Source organism: Miniopterus schreibersii, assembly GCF_964146895.1.
Source record: "Miniopterus schreibersii genome assembly, chromosome: 5".
Taxonomy (NCBI): Eukaryota; Metazoa; Chordata; class Mammalia; order Chiroptera; family Miniopteridae; genus Miniopterus; species Miniopterus schreibersii.
In genome coordinates, this window is record NC_138106.1 from 70,806,045 (window position 1) to 70,832,093 (window position 26,049).

General features: G+C 34.1%; 1 protein-coding gene across 1 annotated transcript in view; it reads right to left on the reverse strand.

The window, feature by feature from the left end:
* Positions 1 to 429: 429 nt before the first annotated feature.
* Positions 430 to 26,049, reverse strand: part of CHMP2B (charged multivesicular body protein 2B) — a 28,148-nt gene continuing 2,528 nt past the window's right edge. The window contains exons 2-6 of the mRNA XM_081138269.1: positions 15,073 to 15,164; positions 9,507 to 9,701; positions 6,270 to 6,372; positions 2,440 to 2,546; positions 430 to 2,133 (exon numbers count right to left, since the gene is read on the reverse strand). Of these exons, the coding sequence (XP_080994395.1) occupies positions 2,023 to 2,133; positions 2,440 to 2,546; positions 6,270 to 6,372; positions 9,507 to 9,701; positions 15,073 to 15,164 (608 nt within the window). The 3' untranslated portion in view covers positions 430 to 2,022. The remainder of the gene's footprint in view (positions 2,134 to 2,439; positions 2,547 to 6,269; positions 6,373 to 9,506; positions 9,702 to 15,072; positions 15,165 to 26,049) is intronic.

Consider the following 26,049-nt stretch of genomic DNA (forward strand, 5'->3'; position numbering starts at 1 on the left):
TTAGCCAAGGAAACCATAACATTATAAATTTATAGTGATTGTGAAAACTGCCATCGAGCATTTTATAAATGTAGCCAAATCATGACTCTACTTTCTCCTTTGGATTCCCAAAGTCTCCTGTGGCATCCATGTTTGACTGAAATAATAGAAATCACTAAGACTTGCCTGTTTAAAAAATATTTTCTAAAATGTTTATCCCCTGTAAGTTCTAGGAAGGGAATTATCAGATCAATTTCTAATTCTTAGGCTTATTCCATTCACAAACATGTCCTATACCAACTAATTCTTAAGAAGACATCTTTTTGTTTAAATATAAGAAGCAGAGTTATCTAATTTTCTTTTTAGAAAAATAAAATCATTATTTTGAAAAAGTACCACATATATATAACAATTTTAACTTAGCAGAAGCCAAAAATAGAGTAAAAGAGATTTAAAAAAGCATAATAGCAATAAATCTTTATTGGGATCTTTTTAACAAAATAATTTTTAAAAACAAAAGCCCCCACATGTAAACAAGAAAGTAAATAAAGTTAGTTGGCATTACTATGTACATCCAAGAATCAAAACAGTTCTGGGTTAACATCCCATAATCTAGTAAAATCTTTTGACCCATCAATGCTCAGTGTAACTGTATTTAATACTAGTAATAATGGAACCTTATCTTTGAACATAAGATGGATCATAGATTATAAACTATATTGTTTATCTTTTCATTCTTTCCACCAATCCATATACCACATGTATACTAGTTCTAAAATGCATTATATTGTAAATATTAGTCCAAAATGTCCATCATCCCAAATTGACCAGGTAATCTCCTCCAGGGCTTTTGTGGTGGAATGTGTTAGAACCTCTATATTACAACATCATTTTTCAAAACTAACCTAATTCTCAATTCTCTCTCTATAATCTGCTACTTCTTCATTTCTTCTCACTTTCTATACATACATTAAATACCAAAGCAATTTTACCTTTAAAAATACTGCTAAGACATTAACACACATTTAGGCAGTAATTTCTGACAAAGTTGTAGTTTATTCACCAAGAAAAAAGTGCTAATGTTTTTTAAAAATTTAGCTAGAGTATTGTCATAGTGTTATTTAATTGAGAATGATGGCTTCAATTTAGAGAGCTCAATATACATATTAATACAGTTCAAAATTAAACAGAGATTAAATTATAATTCACATGGAAAAAACCTCCTCAGTTCTTGGAAGAAAGACCAAAATATATCATTTTATTACTATACAATGTTATTAACTCAGTGTCTGTTTTTGCTAATATATTCAATTCACTTTTATAAGTTTTACAAAAGACAACCTGGATAATTTTTATAAGAGCCTCAATTTTAGTTTAAAATTTGATTTCTTCTGTCAGTTAAAATAATTTAAGGATGTGCACAATGTTTGTGCTGTTTAAGGCAGGTGCCAAGCGCATTTCGGAAGGTAATAAACTTATCAACTAGAATGTCTTCCCAAAGGAGAAAAAGAAAAAAAAAGGAAAGCTCATGACAGTTTTTGTTTAAGACTGATGTTTAAACAGCACTCTTCTTTACAGACCATTTAAAAATAATTTGGCAGCTAACTCACCTATGGTCATAACACATATTGCTAACAAAGGACAAGCAACAGATACAGAATAATATACTTTTAATATTTTTACAAGACTCTTTAGGTTGGTGCCTAGTGGCATTTAACAAGATTTTTTTATTCAGTGTGAAAAGAGTTAGACATAAACTACACTAGGTAATGAATTCATTCCTCTATGCCATGCAGGAAAGTCGTGAGCTTTTTACACATCATCACTCCTAAACAGTTCCAGTTAAAATCCAAACTGTTCCCATGTTGCATCGCTGTCATTCTTTGGCAAAGGACTCAAAATAGCCATGGCTTAGGAAACAACTGTTCACTCATGGTCTTCATTTTTGCAAAATAAATGTGTTTCATAAAAGGAATTGGCAATATGCCTGGTTTATAATTATAACTAAATAATTATAAATAAGCAAAATATTATAGCTTTTGGCTAGTCTACTCCTAAAGCTTTGAGCTGTCGCTCGATCTCTTCGTCGGAGATTGTAGCCTTTGAAGTAGAGGCAGATGGTAAGCTGCGGGCAGCTGACGGAGCTTTGGCCATCTACAATGAAGAGAGTAAAGAGAGAAAAATGTGCACCATCAAGCACCTGGACCAAAACATAAAGAATGTGCTGCAAAGACGTTTAATTTACTTTTCAAACAAATAGAAAAGCATGCATTTAAGAGTAAAGGACAACGTAAAACAAGTGACAAAAGCTGGCTGACAAAAGGTTTACAGTTGTAATACAAACAAATGATATAATAATTAATAAAAAATACTAAATAAACTGTGTTTCATGTACTCACAACTGTAAGCCTACTTTCGCCCACTCCTGTATTTCCCAGTGAGAAAAGAAGACAGTCATACCTTTCCAGAGATTTCAATTCCAATTTCATCAAGAACTTGATCCACAATATCCTGGCTCTCCTCTTCATCATCAGAGCCATCAAAGATGTCATCAAGTGTGTCGTTGACTTGAAGGATGGGGAGAAAAAAGCAGTTACTTTCAAACAGATTTTAGGCTAGATTTATATTTTTAAAAGGCACTCAGATACACACACACATTGTTTTTTTGAGGCACTAAATCTGGAAAATGCTGATTTCAACAAAAATTATCCTATAATAAAACAAGTCTACTCTGATTTTTTTAAATTTAAATTTCATCTTTAATAAAGAACGATATGATATTCACAGGTAGAAGAATGAAGTTTTTAAACATGAATCTGTTTAGCTGGTACTGGTCACACCTGACCATGGAACAATATCCTGTAAATATTTGGGAGACAATTTACTCTTTTTATACCTAAATTATATTTTCACCTTTCTTAACTTTTCATTCAAGATGTATGTAGGATAGTCTAACAAAGTTTAAGATACAGTATTTTATTAAACTTGTCCAATTTAACCCTGCAACGATTATTGTTGCTATACCCTCTCCCCACTTCCTCCTGTCCCTTCCCAAAATACTTATGGAAAGTCTTCTGTATAAAAGGCATCATATTAGGAGTTCTGGGGAAGAAATTTCTGAAGGTCTGGGAATGTCTCATTTATCTTCAAAACTAAGTGCCTGGCACATGTTGCAAGTACAACTGATAGATGGAAAAAAATGAAGATCTCAGGTAGTTTAGACTTAAGTAAAAAAGAAAGAAAAATAATAGATTGTGATAGAGAAATAAATAATTATAAAAAGGAAAGAGATTATGTCCAACTAGGAGGAAGTAACATGTGAGGTGGTCTTTGAAGGATACATGGGATTTGACCCAACAGAGACAGAGGGAACACAATGAACAAAGACATGCTGGAAGGCAATTGGGATACACAGGGAAGAGCAAGTTCTTTCGTTTGGTTATTATTTAAGGTGCATGAACAGAAAACAGTTGTGAGGGAAATAATTAAGCAGCTGGCCCACGATCACTCTCCTGATTATTGGGGGATGTCTCCAAAGGAAAGGAGACAGGTAACCTAGTCTGATCTCCTTGTAAACATGCTGTCAATTGTGCTCCTGCTAAACAGACCTACATCTGCTAGCAAGAGAGACCTTGTCTGTGGAATGCTCTTAGCAGGATGCCCTTGGTTTAGGACGGTGCTAGTAAACAAACCTACAATCTATGGGCTTATGAGCCATGACACTCTGAAAATGTCACATAAGGTAGGTGACCATCTGAGGTATAAATTTAAGATGTTTCATAATTTAAATGCTCCTTTCAACATGAGATACGTACACCTCATTACACGCACCACCTATCATTCTGGGTCAGAGTTTGTGTCCGATAAGAAAAGATCTCAGGAGTTATTTGGGATGTCCCAGCCCTTTTCTTGTTTTGCATGTCCATTTTAATTGCTTGTATACTTGACATTAGTAATAAATACTGATATTCTTTAAGACCTCCGATTTGTATAAGCATGACTTGAGAATTTTTTGTGTTAGCTCAATAGTATAAAGTAAATTTGGAAAAGGCTAAAGAGCTTGAGGCCAAAAGAAATTGAATAACACCTCTGAAGAAGTAAACTGAATGCTAAACTCAGTTCTTTCATTTCATACCTATGCAACTTTAGAGGAAAGTCACTTTACCTATCTGGATGTCAGTATTCTCCCTGGCAAAATAAAGGGGCTTGACCTGAAAACTGTTTATGATTTATGACATGGGGATTTTATTTTGTAATCAGCAAAAAACCACTGAAGGAATCTGATCAGCACACTAAGTTCACCTCTAGCTTCTATAAAAATAAATTCGCAGTTGCGATACTCAAATGGTAGTGAAGTAATAAGGGAGTGGGGGAGTCCAGGTGAGAGTTTATAAGGGCTTCAATGAAGAAGTAGCAGCAGGAAAAATGAAAGAGGGTGACAGATGAGAAAGATTAGCGAGTTGTAACCAGGGATTAACAGAGAAGAATGCTTTCAGAAAAAGTGTAAAAAAATTAATCAAGGACATAGTAAAGATTTTTCAAAGATCTTTTTTCCAAAACTTGAATGTGAACTAGCTTTAGAGCAACAGTGCATAATATAAACTCTCATTTAAAAAAGATCTCCATTTAAACTTAAATTTATCTTTGGATGAAAATACTAATGTTAATATACTTTATTAGGTTATAGAAAAAACAAATAACCACCAGTAACTACTATCATTTCACACTCACTTGCAAGTACTAATATACAAATAAGAACTGTGTTGAATAAGAGTTTTAAGTATGAGCTTATTAATTCTCTTCACTAGAGCTTAATGGAAAAGTTAATTCCTCTGATAAGATCTGCTCACACCTGTGCCATCACTGGAAACCAAATAAACATATTGGGTACTGTGATCATTATATAAATGACAATTCTTACAGTCATTAAAAATTCACTAATGATGTTTCAAATAATCATAGTTTTCAAAGTAAAGATTCAAAGTAAAAACTGAAGAATTTTTGAACTATCAAAAATACACGCACAGTATCATTAAATCCTAAAAGCAAAATAGGTAATCTGAAATAGATAATTAGAGCAATGGTGAGTTTAGCAACCTTGGTAATTTATTTAGATACTATTTATGCACAAAATGCAGTAAAACTAAAATACTAGCAAAGCTAAACTGGCATATCCCTACTTAGTTGTAAAACAATTAGAAAACATCTTTGCAAAGTAATGATGCCAGTTTTGACATATCATGTAAGTAATAATTCAGTGTTGACCACGATGCTCATTCATTACTGGAGAAATAGAGACTGGGACAGTCTTTCTGAGAAGAATTTGGTAGTATGAACCAAAAGCCTTATAAAAGTTAATACTCTAGGAGACTTAAGAAATTTAGACAAAAATAGAAACATTTATGAAAGCATTATCAAATAGATTAAACATTTTAAAGCAATTTCATTGACCACTGTAAGAATGATTCAATAAATTAGAGTTGAAGTTACTTAATATTGATGTTATGCAACATTAAAGCCATTTTTTTCAAAAGACTTCAGAGAAGATTTAATGACAGGAGCACATGCTTCTATTATATACTATGTTTTTGAAAAGCTGGATAAGGTTCAAAATTGCACATGACATATGATCATAAGATATGGAAAAGTATAGGAAAGAAACATACAACATTAACAGTAACTATATCTGAGTGGTGTGAAGATAGTTTTTTTAATACGCTTCATTTCCTTGTAGTCTTCATATTTCCACCACAACATGCAACTGGTTTATAGTCAGAAAGAAAAAACTAAATATTAAATAACTTTGGGAGGGGGAAAAAGGAATGAAAGAGCTCCATTATCTCTACCTCCAATACCTGTAGCATGAAAGAATCAATGCAAATCTGACACTATCCAAGTAGACCAGAACCAATTATTTTATCCACAAGTTGGTTTTGGTCCAAAAATCAATAAAGTAAAACAGCTGGGGCTGGAATGGCATAGAAATATGGCATACCTTATTTTATATTTTTCCTTCAGTTAAACATTAATAGAGTTTTGAGCCATTATATATTGCCAATTTAAAAATACAATAGACAATGGAGGGGACATCTGTAATACTTTCAACAGTAAAGGTAAATTTAAAAAAATACAATAGTTACCATATGGACGCCTATTTAGAAGGGTACTGTACCATTTCTTTTTTCAGTATTTGTGCTTTCATTGATGAGAACATGAGGTTGCTAGTAAACAGACTTAGCTCATTCAAGCATTAGAAAACTGTAAATTTCATTCCTAACTATTAAACTTACTCATTTCTTCAGTCATTTCCATTTTCATGTTTTCCTTCTGGAAATTCTGCATTGTCTGTAATGTCTTTTGTGGATCCACCTTCTTGTTAACTGCCTGCATTGTCTTCAAAATATGAAAAAATCCAAATCAGCTACATAATTATGAAAATTTTACTGTGGATAAGTCCTAAGAGAACACATCAAGTAGACACAGGCTTTGAAAAGATATACATTCTGGCATAATCAAATATAAAAATGTTAAGTATTTTAGAAAAAAATAAAATACTCATTTGGAAACCATCTGCTTAACATCTATATAATGACTGGCGTGGAAAAAAACGCATATGAACAGCAGGCAAAAAATTATGTAATAAAAAACCACTGTCAATAAAAAATACATTGCTATTCAGATGGGAAAACTACATTTGCCTACTATGCGGTAAGTAGGTAATGTCCAAATTTTAAAATAATTTTAAATTAATTTTTTACAAATCATTAATATTTAAAGTAAAAAGGATACACTAGCATATATACTTAAATCTTTTAACACATTTTAAATGGTTTCACGGTTTAAAGAAATAAAACATTGAGTTTTGCAAAAATATGTGAAAAGAATTCTTTTACATTTTATGTTCACAACTTACTTCATTAAAAGAGATTAATGCCATTTAATACAGACAAAATATTTTATATATATAAAAAATATATAATATATATATGTTATATATTAAGTTCAGTATTCAAAGACACTATACAACAGAAAACATTATCAGTTTCCAAGATATGAAGCACACATTCTTTTCTCTGACAAGTTGTATGCAATGCTGCAGTTAAAGTAATCTTAGGATACTACATACCCCTATCCCCAGCCAGCCCACACATAACTAACTCTGCAATGGCTTCCCATTGCTTTTACTATTAAAAGCCAAATTCCATAATTGGCCTGTGAGAGCAAATATCAATTAAACTCTACTTATTAAGCCAGTCTCATTTTGCACCACTGCCCTCAGTCACACCGCTTTTTCATTTCCTTGAATGTGCCATGCTCTCTCCTGTCACAGGACCTTTGCATATGCTCCTCTCACCTGGAGTGCTCTTCTCCATTTGCTTTTACTATCAACACTTAATACATACCCCTAATTACATCCTACTAGGTATATATAAAATTTTATACTTATTGGTGTAAATTATAATACTTTAATTCCAACTTACATTATTGTTGTAAATACTATAACAATAATAATAATAGAGTAGTTAATGCCTATATAACCTTACTGTGTGTCAGACACACAGACACTAAGCACTTTATATATAATAATATTTAAAGTTAAATAACATTTGAAGCTGACAAATCTTTATGTGCCAGGTAGCACCATTTTCCCTATATTACAAATGGAGAATGAAGGCACAGAAAGGTGAAATAACTTGACCTGGTTACATAGCTACTAAGTGGAAGTGAGATCTGAACCCAGGTAATATGGCTCCAGAACTTAGGATCCTAATCAGTGCACTAAATAAATTGCTTCTTAAGTGGGCTGCTTCTTAAAAAGACTCTAACGTAGCACAGGGGAAGCCCCTGCCTGGTTCTGCTCTCTACTTCATCCCTACCGCTTGTTATATATAGTTCTTGCCTTTAGGATCTAAACAAATATAGGCTGAATTAACACATTTCTAAGAAATTTAAGTGAAAATTCCAATTCAGACATCTGTATATGGCATAACCACATTAGGTATCTTTTCCTAACCTACCGCTTACAGAAAATTGCAAAACAATTACAATAATGAGGTTGATCCTCATTATTTTTGGATTCCGTATTTTTGAATGTGCCTCCTCACTAAAGTTTATTTGTAACCTCAAATCAAACTTGCAGTGCTTTTGTGCTCATTCGTGGACATGCACAGAACACCAAAAAATTTAGTCGCCCAAAAGGCACATTTTCAGCTGAGGTCAAAAAAGGCAACACTGCCTTCTTGTTTCAGCTCTCATACTATAAACAAGTGTCCTTTTTGCTGTTTATTTATTGCCACATTCTTGTGCCTTTATTGGTGATTTTGCTGTTTAAAATAGTCCCCAAGCATGGAACTAAAGTGTCATTTAGTGTCCTAAGTGCAACAAGGCTGTCATGTGCTTATGGAGAAAATACACTTTGTTAGATCAACTTTGTTCATGCATGAGTTATAGTGCTGTTGCCATGAGTTAATGAATCAACAATTAAATATGGTTTCTTTCAATGGAAACACAAACAAAACAAATTTAGGTATATGCTAGTTGACAAAAATGTAACCAAAAGCTCACAGGAACTTAACCCTATATTTCCCTTTGGAGCAATGGTTTGATATTCGCTAATTCATGTTCCCAACTTTGTAGAACAGTAAGTATTGCAAATAATGAGAATCAAGTGCATGTACTATTTTCCACATATGAACCTCATACTCCTCCTCCATGGCTCTTCCTCCTTTGCTCTTCATATTGATATTCCTCCTTTCCTATATTAAACACCTAGTGATATTTTTAAGACCTAGGTTTTCTGCAAAGTCTTTCAGATCATTCTATTCAAAGATCTGTGCAGTTCACTGAAGCTCAGCACAGCCTGATGAATAGCAGATAGTTTCCATTTCAGACATATCTTAACACCAGCCCTCAACTGAACTGTAAAATCTGTGAGGGTAGAGTCTTTGCCTTAAGCTTCTGGTTTCTCACAGTACTTCATATGCATCAAGGAGCTCATTATTTATTAAAAAATCAAAAGGCTCAGAGTTCTTTAAGGTCTATAGCAAAAACATTTTTAATATAAAGACTGTAAGTTAAATTTAAGTTCCTATTGAAATTATCTGATAAACCCTCTAACAGTATTCATGTGTCCTTCTGACACATACATAAAAATGAATCAAGAGGAAATTACTACTCTAAAGCACTCAAAACTTATAGCTTAATGAAATAAGAAGCCCACAAATCTTGGACAGTTTACGAGATAAAAGCAAACACTGTTTTAAATCAATTTAAAAAATTTAGAAGCTACATGTAGCCTTGGAACAATGGAAATGTCCTACAACAAGAAATTTTATATTAAAACCAATCAATAAAGAACCTAGAAATAGTTCTCTGGATTATCTAATATTATAATTCATTTTGATAAAAATTACACAGATTCGATACTCCATATAGAACAGGAAGTGCTTTAGAATCTGATTTGAAACTTGGTGTTTAAATATCTCAGATTAAACTCTAAGTCTATGGACACAAAGGCTTCTACTGACCTTTGCTGTAGTAGACATTGCACCGGCCATCTTCATCTGGGAATTCATCACTTTTGTTTGCGTGGACATAGAAGTCACTTTTGAACTTACAGCAAAAGTTCTTGTTTTCTGTTTCCGTAGTTGTACAAGCTGTTTGGCTAAAACTCTGCAAGCTTCTTTATTACCAATTTTGGCCATTTTCTTAATTTCTAATTCCTGAGAGGAAATAAAAAGAGGGGAATAAAATCACTGAGGGATAGGCCTCAAAATTTATTCCAAAAGAATAGGTCAAATATATACAGGGTGGGCAAAGGTAGGTTTACGTTGTTCACACAGGAAATACAGTAATTAATAAATAATACGAGAATAAACTGTTTCACATACTCACAATTGAAACACCTACTTTTGCCCACCCCTGTATAATACCCTTTTCTTCCTGACCCTGAAGTGGGCAGGGGCTGTCATAAAGTCACAGAGAGAAAAGAGTAATTTGAGAGGGCAATTTATTCCACGTTTCCATAAGAAAGAGAGAACTAGTACCTTCATCTACAAACACAAAGCTGGTCTACAAAATAGTACTCATATAAGCCCAGAAGAAAACTAAAAAACTCAACCCAAAAGTAGATAGAAAATAACAAAAAAAAACACAAGAGAGTTGGTGGGACATAGCAAAAAGAGCACAGAGATAGATTTAAAGCTAATATTATAAAAATATTAAGTCAAAAGGTCCACCTAATATCTCAATAAAAGGCAGGTTATCAGATTAGATAAGAACCCAAACATATACTATATCAAGAAACCAACTTCAGTTAAAAAAATGCTAAGTAAAGAATAGAAAAATAGCCCGGCCTGGCGTGGCTCAGCAGTTGAGCATTGACCTAGGATGCAGGAGATCGAGGTTCGAGTCCCAGTCAGGGCACATGCCCTGGTTGTGGGCTCGATCCCAGTCAGGGGCGTGCAGGAGGCAGCCGATCAATGACTCTCTCATCACTGATGTTTCTCTCTCTCTCTCTCCCTTCCTCTCTCTGAAATAAATAGATATATTAAAAAAAAAAAAGAAAAAAAGAAAAATGTATTCTATATAAATACTTATTAAAATCTGGAAATCCAGAGTGGCTACATTAACATCACATAAAAAACAAAAAAAGAAAACAAAACTTGAGAACAAGGATGTTACCGGAAATAAAAAGGGGCATTTCATAAAGATAATCAATACATAAAGATGCAAAACAACCCTAAATGTCTATGCGCCTAAGAACAGTGCTTAAAAATAGAAGCACAAATGACTGAACTGAAAGAAGCAGACAAATATACAATTAGCATGAGGAATATCAAAAACTCCTCTCAAGTATTGCTGTAACTGTTAAAATGGACAGAAAATCTGATGCAGAAGATTTACAAAAAATACTATTACCAACTCGACCTAGCCAACATTTAAAGGAAACTCCATCAACAACAGCAGAGTCCTCATTTACAAGCATACAATGAAAAAGAAGTCAACAAAATATACCATATTCTGCATGAGAGAACAAGGCTCAATAAATTTAACAGGGTTGAAATGATATAAAGTATGTTCTCTAACCACAATAAAATTAAACTAAAAATCAGTAAGAAAAATATGAAAGAAAAATCACAAATGATCAAGACATAGGTTAAAGAAAAAAAAAATCACAAGTGAAATGAAATATTTTGAACTTAATGAAAACACTACATATCAAAATGTGTGGGCTGCAGTTAAAACAGTTCTTAGGGAGAAATTTATAGAATTAAAGAGTATATTTAAAAAGGTAAAGGAATTAAGAAGTACAAATTGGTAGTTACAAAATAGTCACAGAGATGGAAAGTACAGCATAGGGAATATAGTCAATAATATTGTAATAACTAGGTATGACAATACCAGGTGGGTGCTAGAATTATCATTTTGTAAGTTATATAAATGTCTAAACACTATGCTGTACATGTGAAACTAATATATTGAGTGTCAACTGTAACTGAAAAATAAAAAAGAGGTATAAAAATAAATTACCCAAAATAATAAAGGCAAAAAAAGGTGGTATTATTTTAAAATGTCAAAAGCCTCAAAAGAAAAGTAAAAGAGAAGTGGAAGTATTTATGGCACAAAGAAAACAAAAGAAATAATATAAACCATAAACTAGAAGAAATCCATAAACTAGAAAGGAAGAAAGTGCAGATAAATTAATGAAATTCAAAACAGGGTTTTTTTTTGTTTTGTCTTTTTTTTTACAAAAAATGGATCAAATTGATGTACCATTAGCCAGACAGATAAGAGAAAACAACCGAGACAGAGAGAACACACAAGTTACAAATATGGGGAATACAAAGGGGGGCATCACTTTATATCCTAGTGATGTTAAAGGACAGTAAAGTTTAGTGAAAATGGACAAATTACTTGACAGACACAAACTACCAAAACTCAGTAAAAAAGACAGAAAGTCTGATCTATATCCATTTTTTAAAAAAAAATGAACTTGTAGTTTAAAAACCTGTCCACGAAGAAAACTTCACTCCCACTGGCTTTACTGCTGAAAGCTACCAAACATTTAAAGAATACACAAACCCTTCTAGTAAAGGAAAGAGTAAGGGACACTTGCGAATTCGTGTTTTCAGATCAGCATTGTCAAAACTAAATAAAGACACTACACAAAAAGACAGCCACAGATGAATACGGTTCATGAACACAGATGCAAGTATTCTCGACAAACTCTCAGCAACTTGAAAGAAAAGTATTTCAAAAAAATACATCAACACCAATGACATTTATCTCAGGAGCAAAAGTTTAAGTCAACTTAGGAAAATCAATCAAAGTAATTCACTGCATTAACACATTAAAGAAAAACTACTTGATAATTACCTCAATAGATGCAAAAAATAAAAAAAGCATTTGAGAAGTTCATTCCTGATAAAAAGTCTCAACAAACTATATTAAAAGGAACTTCCTCAACCCGAGAAAGGGCACCTACAAAAATCCTACAAATTTAATATCATTCTTTATGGTGAAAGACTGAATGTTTCCCCCTAAGATAAGTAAAAATAGGAGGATACCAATTCTACGTAACACTGAAAGTTTTAGCCAGTGTAATAACGTATATATCAAAAAGGCATCAAAACGGGAAAGGAATGTGAAAAGTTTAATTTATTCATAGATGACAAGCAGATGACATGATCATGATTGTCTATGTAGAAACCTAATAGAATCCACAAAAAGGCTACTACAATAAGTGAGTTTAGGAAGGGTACAGGATTCCAGATCAATATACTACTACTACTACTACTAATAATAATAATAATGTATTTCTTTCTATAGACCAGCAACAAAAAATCAGAAATTGAATGTTTTCAAAATACCTAACATCAAAAATATAAAATAGTTAGAGATAAACCTGATAAGAGAAGTGTAGAGCCTGTATAATTACAAGTAAAAACACTGCTGAAAAAATTGAGAGATCTAAATAAATGGAAGGTACAGCATATTCATGGATTGTAAGGCTCAATATTGTTAAGATGTTCAGTCTTCCCAAATTAGTTTACAGTCAATGTAATTCTAATAAAAATCTGATCTTTTTTGTAGAAACTGTCTATTTTATTTGAAAGTTCATTTGGAAATGCAAAGCACCTAATATAGCCAAAACAATTTTGAAAATAGAAGTACAAAGTTGAAGGGTTAACACTATATATAACTTTAAATGTAATTTTAAAACTTACTATAAAGCTATACTAATAAAAAGTGTGGTATTGGCTTAACAATAGTCGTATACATCAATGAACAGCATAGAGTCCAGAATGAGGCCTACATGTATTTGGACAACTGCTTTTCTACAAAGATGATAAGGTATTTGAACAGGGAAAGATGTCATCAACAAATGGTGTTGGAACAACTGAATTTCCATATGCAAAAGTGAACCTCTACCCTCACCTGACAATATAGTGATTTAATTCAGTATGGTTCACAGTTCTAAATGTAAGAACTAAAACTAAAATATTTCCAGGGGAAAACATAAGAGGAAATATTAGTGACTTTGATTTAGGCAAAGATTTCTTAGGAAACTAAAAGTCCTAATCATAAAAAAATAATAAATTGTACTTGATAAAAATAAAAATCTCTGCTCCTCAAAAGACACTATTAGGAAAAATAAAGACAATGCCAAGAATTGGGGAGAATACTTTCAAAACATATATTTACTAAAGTACTTGTATCCAGGATATATAAAAAATTCTTACAACTAAATAATTAGAAAACAACTTGAAAAAAAAATGGTTAAAATCTTTCAGTAGACCCTTTGGCAAAGCCGGTATATGTAAAAGGCAGACAGGCACATGAAAAGATGCTGAACATCACTAGCAATTAGGAAAATACAATTTAAAATGACTATCTGCTATACACCACTAGAATGACTAAAAGGAAAAGAGACTGTTAACTTCAACTTTTGGCCAGGATGTGAAACAACTTTACCTGCATATAAAGCTGGTGGGAATAGAACATTACAGCCATTTTGCAGAACTGTTGAGCATTCTTATACAGTTAAACATACATTTAATCTATGACCCAGCAATCCCACTCCTAGGAATATACCCAAGAGAAATGAAAACACATGTTCACACAAAGCCTTCAATTGGATGTTTATAGCAACTTTATTCAAAAAAGGCAAAATTTCAAATAACCCAAATGTCCATTGGCTGGTAAATGGATAAACAAATTGTGGAACATTCACACAAAAGCCTAACATTCATCAGTAAAAAGGAATTAATCCTGATACATGTAACAACACTGATTAATCTCAAAATAGTTATGAATGAAATAAGCCATATGAAAAGAGTTCATATTCTATGACTCCATTTATATAAAACTCTAGAAAATGTAAACTAATCTGCAGTGAGAGATCAGTGTTTGCCTGACTGAGGAGGAGGAAGACAGGGAGGGGTTACAAAGGGAAAAAGGAAACTTTTAGGGATCAAGGATATGTTCATTACCTTGATTGCAATATGGTTTCACTAGTTAATACATATGTCAAAATGTATCAAATTGTATGCTTTATGTACAGACTATTGCATGTCAGCTATACCTCAATTATGCTGTTTATTAAAATACCTTAAGCAACACATATTTTAAAACATAACAAAATATTTAAAGATAGCCAATTTTTTAAAGTACATTTATTATCACAGACACAATGACAGCTAAAATATCAAGTAAGACACCTATGAGCAAACATAATTATTTTCTTTTAACCCTCTCTTGTTTTCAAGGACTACATTATCTTTGTTATTAGTGAAGAATAATTTGGCTCTGTTTTAAGCAATATTTCTTCCTAGGCATTTATGACTTTTACACACTGAAAAATAATTTGATGTTATAATCAGCAGAATACATAGAATCCTGATAAAAGTCAGCAGAATGACACGATAAGCAAAGGTAAGCAGAAACTGCAGGAAGGCGTTAAGTGCCATTTCTTAGTAAAGCAAATCACTTACCACCTGCCATCTGTCTTTTTCCTAGTTAGCTAATTATTCCAACACTAATTTCCAAATTTGTTTGAAAAGTTAAACTGAAATTTAATGTTCTACTTACCAGCTGTTTTTCTTGTTTCTCTAAAGCTGCTCGATCTCTGCTTATAGCCCTTTGTGTACCTCGCAACTCTCGATTCTGTTCCTTTATTACATCTGAGAGAAGGAAAAAACAAACCTAAATGTACAGGTTGTAAAATTTTCTTTAATACCATTTAAAATACTGGACTCAGAGATCTCAGTAAAAAACAAACCTTGATTTATTGGATGTTAAAATTTTTTCTTTCAATTCAATATACTGAAAACTCAGACAAATATTTAAACTTGAATTATATTACAAAAGTGAGTGCAATGTAATCTAGTCAGCTAAAAGAACATATAAGTCACAATAAAATATTCCCTTAGAGAACTGACTAGTATCCATGTTTTATATGGCACATATATATGTCACACACATACATACTTTTCATCTTTCCTTACTCCAGTATTATATGAAATTCCAGAAATAATTAAGGTCATGTGTTTATTAAATCTTTTTTCTACACTAAATTATCATAACAGGGCGAAGCACCAGACCTTCCAATGAATGCCACCTCTGCCACTTATTCATTATATGTTAGAAAAGTTAGTTAACACTCTAAATTTCAGGTTTCTTATAAAATAGGGATTGTTGTTAAGAGTAAATAACATACATGATGCCCTGAAATACCATAAGTGTCCTCTCAATGTCTAATTTATCTCAGTTCATCTGGGTCCATCAGTCTCACCCTCTGAAGAATTAAAGTATTAGTCTAGACTGATGGATGATAATTAGGGTTAGCTTTTACTAACAGTGATTTCTTCAAAGGATCACAGATATGGATGGTAATTCTTACCAAAACTGATCTGTCACTGTCCGGAATCTTTTAAGTGTTTTACAAATATTATGCAACATAATGCTCATAATAATGCTAAGGAGTTGACTTTTCTATTATTTTATATACAACAAAATTGAGTATTAGGAAGTTGAAATGACTTGCCCAAGGTCCCAGGGGAGTAAGCAGTAATGCCAGATTTGGACCAAAGTGTTCTGTCTCCAGAATCTTAATCGCTTCACTAGAGTGTTTTTTTTTTAATCTATCTATTTACTAAAAAATTAAAGAGTAGTCTTATCAAACGGTGTGGGGGCAACTGGATGAAAAAGAATGAAACTGGACCCCTGCAACACACCATATATAGAAATTAACTCAAAAAAGGTTAACATCCCAAATATAAGAGCTAAAATCATAAAACTAATTAAAAGAATCACAGGAGCAAATCTGCGCGACCTGGAATTGGCAATGGGCTCTTCAAAACGACACTAAAAGCCCAAGAGACAAAAGAAAATATAAACGGAACTTCAAGAGAATTAAAAACTGCATCAAAGAACATAAGTGATAACAACCTACAGAATGGAACAAAATATATGCATATTATATATGTGGTAAGAATCTACTTTCCAGAATTTATAAGGAACTCTTACAACTAAAAAACAAGACAAACAACCCCATTAAAAACTAGGTGAGTGATTTAAATAGACATTTCTCCAAAAATTCACAAATGGCAATAAATACCCCAGGAAAATGGGATATCAGTTCACATCCACCAGAATGGCTATAATCAAAAACAAAAAGGGGAAATAAGGAGCACTGATGAGGACACAGAGATCGAACCCCTGTACCATGCTCATAGGAATGCAAGTTATTTCAGGCCCCTGTGGATAACAGTTTGGTGGTTCCTCAAAAAGTTAAAAATTAGCATATGATCCAACAATTCCACTCCTAGGTACTTACCCAAAAGAACTAAAACAGGTACTTAAATACTTCTACACGAACATTCATAGAAGCACTATTCACAACAGCCAAAAGGTGGAAGCAACTCCAATGTCCATGAACAGACGAAAGAAGAAAGGAATTCTGACATACACGTATAATGGATATTATTTAGTTATAAAAAGAACCAAGTACTGATACTACTGCAACATGATAAACCTCAAAAATGTTATGCTACATAGAAGCCAGATACAAACGGTCACATTTTAGGATTATACCCATATGAAATATCCAGATTAGATAAATCCATGAAGACAGATGATTGGCTGGTAGTTGCCAGTGGGAAGAGGGGGAACGGTGGGTCACTGCTTAGTGGGTGAAGGGCTTCATTCTAAGGTGATGAAAATGTTTTGGAACCAGAGGTAATGGCTACACACCACTGCGAATGTACCAAGTGCCACTGACCTGTTCACTTTAAAATGGTTACTGTTATGTGAATTTCACCTCCACTAAAATAACAAAGCCAGCTACCATTATCCTTTTTAATGATGGAGCATCACAAGTTATGTTCTACACATTTCTGTGTATAGTGTAACTTTTCTCAGAATAAAAATAACTAAGTATATTGAGTAATAGGCACTATATTAGGGGCTTCACAACAACCTCAAAAGGTAGGTAGGTACTGTTATCGCACTTGTTTCAGAGCAAGAAACTGGCATTTGGGGAGCTTAATCTGCCCAAGGAGAAAAGTGCTAGGATTCATATACTGGTGGTCTGATTCCATGCCCTCGGATTTTAACTACTGTATTATGCTGCTGTGAAGCTTTCTGGGCAAACAAGAAATAAAGTTATCAGAGACATAATCCTTATAAATATAGATCCATATCAATAAAAACATTCAGTATTTCAAACTGAATGAAAACATTCAAGTCATTATATAAAATTTAACTAATCAATTACAATGACTTTCTGAATACAAGTTAAAATAAGATGCCAGAACTCCCATATCCTATATGTCGGCATATAGGACATCTACTCCCCCTTCTTTGCTTACTCTGTTTTTCAGCTAAGTTATACTGGTGAATATGTCATGCTCAGGATTTACTAAGAACACATTTTATATGTCCCCTATATTTAGAAATATAAAACTGTACCATATCTTTAGTGGAGATGAAGAGAGAGGGAGATGAAGAAGCGTATGACTCTCCCCCAGCCACTTTTTTCCAGAAGGAAAATGCATAGTTCACGTAACAAAAAGAGACATGTTCTGTAGACAAAATATATTTGAGAAATGTTGATGTTGAAAAAAAATTAAACAGATTTCTTTACTTCAAGGTTTCTAAGTATGTTTAACATATGAATATGCATTGTACATTCTTAAGGGAGAATATATTATAGATCATTTCCCAAATTATTAAGCCAAGAATCTCTTTCAAGAAATCTCTATTAACATTTCCTAGATACTAATGTTCCATGGAGCACTGGCTGAAATCCTATTCTAAAATAACATGACTTATTAGTTTGCTAGTGCTGCCATTAAAAACACCACAGATTGGGTGACTTAAACAACAGAAATTAATTTTGTTGGTCCTAGAGACTGGAAGGCCAAGATTAAGATGTTGGCAGGCATGATTTCTCCTGAGCCTCTCTTTGGCTTGTGGATAGCCTACTTTTGTGTCCTCACGTGGCCTTATCTCTGCACATGCCCATTTCTAGTGTCTCTTCTTATAAGGACACCAGTTCTATTGGATTAGGGCTCAGCTTCCTGATCTCATTTAATCTCAATTACATCTTTAAAAAGACCTTATCTATCTACAAATGTAGTTACAAAGGGGTTAGTGCTCCAACATATGAATTTTTTGGATACACAATTCAATCCACAACACACAATGTCTTCCCTCTGACATATATAGACACCAAACAAAATAGCAAAGAAAGCTCTCATTTCTTAATCTTTCAAAAAAAATTATAAGCCTTTTCACCCTCAATACTCAGGCACAAGTTTTTTTCCTTTTGGAGTTAGTTCCCTATCTTGCCAAAGCCAATGGATTGCTTTGAAAACATTTACCATTTACCCTACTGTTTCAATAAAAAAAATATGCTCAAAATTTAAAACTGTGAAATCACAAATGAACTTTTGAAGTATAAACCCCTTTGTGTACTAAAAACTCCCTAGTTTTTTGTATAAGATGAAGTATTGAGATAGTGATGATGGTCTTCTAAAGTTACAAGAGTACTAAGCTGTAAAAGAAGCCACCATATGTTAAAAAGTTTAATAAGTTAAATTGTGGCCAGATCATTGACAAGGGTGCAAAGCAACCACTGAAGCCTTGATTGCTCAGATCTAGAATTCTACCAATATACACTTTTTCATTACTAGGGTGTATAATGAAAATATATATATTTGATCTCTGTCCTGAGTTCCTGGAACAGAGCTCCTAAAAACCCTTGGAACTTCCTGAGTGACAGAAATGTCTTTTGACTCAGGAAGGGGGGCCCTTAGACAGTGTCAGGATGGGACTGGTTACCAGAAGACCATATACTTGATTAGAGGGTGGGAACTTTCAGTGGCACCCCTGAGGAGAGGGGAGTGGGTGAATATTGGGTGATTAAAACTCTTGAACAAAGAGACTGGTAGAGCTTTTGGGCTGGTGAACAAATGGACATGCTGGGAAGGTGGCATGCCTGGAGAGGGCATGGAAGCTCTGTGTGTACCCCCTCACCTTTGCTTCCATTTGGCTGCTCATTCTTGAGTTTTATCCCTGTAATAAACCAGTCATAGTAAGTAAAGCAATTTCCAGAGTTCTGAGAGTTTTCCTAATGAATTATCAAATCTGAGGAGGGTGTTATGACACCTGAATTTATAACCAGTTGGTCAGAAGTAATGGTGGCAACCTGGGACTTGTAACTGGCATCCTAAGTGAGGGCAGTCTTGTGGGACTGAGCCGTTAATCTGTGTGTGGGGTGTTATGTTACAATTGAACTGAATTACTAGAGACACCCAGTTAGTGTCAAAGAATCAGAGTATAGATTAGATATAGTCATCTTTGTTGAAAAACAAGTATTATGAAGGGGGCAAAGGGTGGGGGGCATAGGGAACATCTGTAATAGTGTCAACAATAAAAACAAAACAAAACAAAAGTATTATGACACGAAATTTTAACAAAACATAATTTAATCAAATAGTCTGACTTCCCCTTTCTTAATTTTATAACTATGTGTACCATAACTGTCACTGTATATTAGAGAAGGAAAAATAAAGAAAATTAACTACTGCAAATTCCACAGTCTATTGTTAATAGACCTATTAATATTTAAACAGTTCTAAGCTATAAACTGAGAGCATATAATGTTATATACTAAAACACAGTCATAATACTTTAAAACATATTACGGTAAGTAGAAAAAGGTAGTAAAATATTTTTCATATGCGATGATAGGTATATCCTATAAAACAAACAAATTGCTCTTTAATTTTTAAAAAATAATCTCTATACTAAACCCACATTTAATGATTCTGTCTTCCAGATAATTCAGAAGGAATAACATGAGAAAGGTTCTGAGGCACTTTCAATGTTTTTAGGCCACGTTTATTTTCAATTATGTTTATTTCTTAGTAGGTCTGTTTTCTTCTCCAAAGTATAAGCTCTTTAAGAGCAAAAATGCATGTATTTTATTTATTTATCTATTTGTATTCCCACCTTACTTCATGCCAACTACTATCCCAATATATTAGTTAACAGTGGGGTGTATAAACACATATACCAAAATGTAAAAGAATTTCCTTTATAGGCATATTAAACACATTCCTTTAAAATGTAAAATAAAATCTACTGGCTATCAAGAAAGGTGATTATTAACAATAGTAAAATATGAACTATGATAGGTATCATTCTACAACGGAAAAATGGAGCACTGAAATAATCAGCTACTTCCCTTATAATTTTCTGCTTTTCCCTCTTTTCAATATGAGTTCAGACAATGACAGAAACATGTACAGAGTATTGCTGACATCAGGAGAAATGGAGAGCTCGGCTTCTGTCCATCCTGTGCTTCCCTGTCAATCCCCTGCTCCCCGCCCCAGGTAAAAGAGCATGCCCTGAATTCTCATACTCCAGCACTTCATCTACACCTTGTGGGCTGTGGTGAAGCACTTCATAATAGGTGGGAATAGAAAACTTTCTAACTGAAAATTTCAAAAGGACACCCATGATCTGTCACCATGTGGTGAGGTAAAAAGGGTCTGGGGGCTGCCCCCCCCCTCCCTGCCCACACTCAGCGCAACACGTAGAGAAGGCCACCCAGGCCACTCCTGGCATTAAACGCCTGTCTCAAGCTTTTAAGACTCTTAGGACTGAACAAGGTAACACATGCATGCAGTAGACCAATAAAATCTCAGACCTAAATCTGGGACTTCAGAAGACACAGACAGAAAAGGTTGTTCTGCCTTCTGGGGTTCTAAATCAATAAGGAGTATCTACTTACAGAAAAAGAAAAAAGAGAGCCAAAAATTAAAAACAAATCGAAAATAGCCTCCCATGTGGTCTCACCTAGCTCACTACGATTCTCTAGTGAGGTCTGAGCCAAGCTCCAACTTGAATTATGGTTGCCCTTCCAGACCCTGCTCATTTATATACAATTTGCACATTGGAGGATTAAAGAAAAGTAATTATCAATTGTAAATATGGACTCATTAATCAGTGAGGAATATTGTTTTAGTGCCTATCCTTTGAGAGAAGGGGGCTGTCTCAAGCTCGCAAGCAGTTCAGGATTCCTGTCTCATGAGCACGAGGCACAACATGCAGATAGTACCACTCAGCAGGATCTCAGCTGGTCTATTAGACAGTATCCACTCTACCATATACTGGGTTTTGTGCTTTACTATAAGGTCATGATGGCCTTTGTAATCTAATATATTTTCTGCTTTTAAGTGTATTTCTTCGGGATAAAAATCATTTTGATTTATACATCTTTACTCCTGTCAATTATCTTGAATCTAACCATCATATGCATTGAGATAGGAGCATAAAATGTTCCCACATCCTGCTTTACCATCTCTGTCAACTGGTTTTTGGGACCTAGATCCCAAGAGGAGAGGGAACTCCCCTTTAGATTTCATCTACAAGCTCTGCATCAGCTGGTATCACTGGAAATGGTGGGTATTGTGGCACTGCTACAGTGGGATAATGGGTACTTCATAAACCCTGATCATGACTATGAAAACAAGAGCCAGGAGTGTGAGTTCAGCAAAAGTAAGCATGGTGGAGCTCACCAATGAACAATAAAGTAGAAACAGGTCCTGGCTGAGTGGGGATGTACAAGCTTCTTGGGTTGATGGGGGAAAAAACCTGCAAAAATGCTATAAGCTCAAAGGGTAAAGGATAAGAAACATTAAAGGTCAGTAACAAGAAAATGCTGGTTCCAGGGACCAAATTTACTTAGAGGCAGAAGGAAAATGACAATAAGAGTGGGTGAGGAGGAATCAGAATTTGATATGCAAAGTAAATTTGTTTCTCAAGCTTTGGAAATGGTTTATCAGAAACCAGGGAGGAATGATATGAGCTTAATTAACCAGTTTTGATACATGATAAAGAAAAAATAAAATAAAATAAAATACAAACTATGGGAAACAGAAAGGGCAGTGGAGGATCAGGCCAACAGCTTTACTCTACATGTGGCTCAGGGAGCCAAGGATCCACTTAAGAACTAGGTTGAAGTTGAAAAACTCAGCAGCACTTGCTTGGAAGGGAGATGCAGAATACTAAAGAGAAAACAGGAGAATCTAGCCCTATGGTAGCATTAAAGAAAGTAAAAAGAATGTCCCTCCCCCAACAAAAAACTCTCAAAAGTCACTCAAACCCTGAAGAATTCATTGAAATGAATTTATTATTATTACTAAAATATCAGTTTTTTGCAGAGCTGAAGGTACTGGGATGGGATGCCTATGAACAGATCTTTGGGTCACATTTGGTTCTCAAAGACACAGGCTCTGGCACACTCATCAAGAATAGCTTAAGTTCAGAAATCTCGCCAAGATCATTTTCAGCTTAAATAAGGGAATGAGAGGGAAAGCACCTCTGGAAAAAAGTCTCACAGACACCTGGACTTGAAGGCAGGCAATGGTAACATGAAAAGAAATACTAGCCTTTGGTGTTATGATAGGGAGGAAGAAATACAGAGGGAAGACACTTTTCTACAAATATCCATTCTAAAAGTATGGAGAACTTTGCTCAACAACAACAAAACAACAACAACAACAAAAAAAAATGCTAGGAAGACTGTACTGTGCTCCTGAATCCCACATGCAATAATAATAATAATAATAATAATAATAATAATAATAATAATAATTTAGTGTGCCAAGAATGCAGGAGCCAAATAGAAAGTACAATCTGAGATTTTAAATATTCAAAATAATAAGCACTAAGGAAACACCCATCATCCTAGGAAAGATCTGAGTACTCCAGGTAGCAGCACAATAATGATGTACTTTATTTGGAAGCAGGTATGTTTCTGGAGGGAATTCAGTTTATATACATGGTACATTTTATTCCCTCTGAGCTACTGGAAATTTGGCCTCACAACTGACCTCTTGACAGGAGATTATCCCTACTTCGTCAAAACTCCACAGGTTCTGCACTCTGGACAACTAGCATGCATGGATAACAGCCCAATGAGGCAAAGACTAAGATCTTGGCTCTGTTCCTGTTTGTAGTAGTGTCCCTCAAATTATCTCTCAACTTGCACTGAAGTTCAAGGTGGGAGGCAATGATATGAGTGCAGGCTATAGTAAGTTCTTTATACTGGAAACACTACTTTGAGTTAGTAAATACTATTAGTTTCAAATATAGTCTCTAAATTACAAACTGCTGCAGAGATATTTTCATTTATGCTGAAGATTCTGCAACCTTGGAAAAGTTTGAATAAGCATAAGCCAACTTTGGAAGAACAAAAGGATCTACTTTGGTTTCACTCAAGGCAAGTCAGGAAGAAAATGTTAAAATTAAAAAAAAAAAATTAAATAAAAACAAAAAAAAGTAAGTAGTGAGAGATTTAACATAATTTGAAGTAGCATCAGAAAAGAATTCCTAGAGAAAGAAAAACACAAGACTGTTCAGGTTAGCTACAGGAAGGGAAAAGATGAATTTTCCATAAGGGCATCATCATAAGTAAAAATATGTCAGAGTGAGAAAAGTATGGTAGATACAGATGGATATGAGAACAGTGTAGCTGGACGGTATTATGTCCAGAGACATGGCCAGAAAGCAGATCAAAGAGGGCCATATATGCCTTATTAAAAAGCACCCACTCGATCCTGTTGGTACCAGAGTCAATAAAGGAGTCTACACTGAGCAGTAGCGTAGGAAGATCTGGGTTTCAGGTATAGCAATTACACAAGCAAATTTGTAGGTGAGCCACTTAAGGGCTGTGAAGCTATAGCAAAGAAAAGCAGAAAGGTGATGAGGTAAAGTGCATACAGAGGAAGATTACATGTGTCAAATATTTAAGAAGCAAACGTAGCAGGACTTGGTAATTAACTAAAGACAGGGCAAAATCAAGAACTCTCAAACAGTGGGGGAGAACCCAGGAACAGGACTGACGTAAAGGAGATGGTGATGAATTCTGTTTGGGATCTCTTTAATTTGACATCCTTTGGGATGTCTAGGTAGAAATACTTAGCAAACTACTGGATGTATTGATCTGACTCTCAGAAAAATATACCAAGAGATGTAAATTTGGGATCCATCAAGGTTTAGGTTATAATTAAAACAGTAAGAGCATGAATAAGATCACACAAATAGAGAATGTACAATTAGCATAATGGCAGCCCAAGGAGAACCAACAGAACACTAACATTTAAGGAGTAGGTCAGGAAGGGAGGAAGGGAGAAAGGAAGGAAGGGAGGAAAAAAGAAAAGAAAAACCTGAAAGCAGAAAGAAAGAGAGTGGTCAGAGAGGAATATGAGGACAATCATGTCACAGAAGCCAAGAGAGTTTTAAAGAAGAAATTATTATCAGACTCAAATGTAAAGCATAGGCCCAAGAGATGATCACTAAAAAATGGCGATTAGATTTTGGTGATCTAGAAGTAACTGATGATCTTAACAAAATCTCATTACATCAAAGCAAACTGCAGTAGAATGGGGGCATCTGAGAAATAAAGAGGTGGGGATAGGATCCATCACTACACCTGCAATAGGTTTAGATGAAAAGCACAAGGAGGACAATACTGCCTAAGAAATATGAGGTCAGGAGTCAGGACAAGGAGGGTTGTTTCCAGTTCTACCACCCTTAGATACTAAAGTTCTACCACTCATTCTGAGAGAAACGAGTCTAGTTCACAGACAGAAGGTAACATTACATGGTACCAACCAAAAGTTGAGAAGTTCAAGTACTTAGCAAGAACGGCAAAATTAAACTGTGCCATAGGATTATCTAATAAAAAAAAAATAACAATGATAATATTCAAAGAGATTAGGCCCTGGCTCTGCCACTTAGTAGTTGTGTGATCTTGGGTAAGTTACTGAGTCCTTTGTCTTTCAATTTCTTGATCTACAAAGTGGGGATAATAACAGTACTTATAGATGTTGTAAGGATTATAATAAGATACTGCATACAGATAGAATGCTAACTTGGTGCTGGCTTACAGTAGGACCTCAAATTTGTCATTATTCAAGATAACAGACAAAAATTACATAGTGCAAAAAGAACTTCACTTTTTAGGAGGCATTGTTAGTTGTGCATTTATGACAAGTCCTTATGGCATCCTGATTTACAGGTTCACAATTAGCTCCAATAAATAGGTCACCATTTGTACACTTAAGGAAAAAACGACAACACTGTAAACACTTTACCCTAATATATATGCATATATCTTATAAATCAGTAAAAGGAAGAACAAGGACTCAATTGTTAATTTCAAATTCAAAAGAACCTTCCTTTTCTATGGCACTGAGGTACAGTTCTCATTAATTTCTGTAACAAAGTATACAGTGCAGAGACTTGTTCATCTGTGTCAAAAATGAATTAAACATAACTCTGAATAGTAATAAGTGCTATAATGTTGTTTCCCTTTTGAATTTACATGTGCAGTTGTCTTTAATGATGTAGCATGCAACTCTTCCAGCCAATCCAAGGAGACAAAAAGATTCAATTATTCTCCAGATCTATAACCAGTTACATACTTTCCTTATATATCAGAATTTCATTACTGCTGAAACAGATAAAAAGACAGCATATAGTAAAAGATCT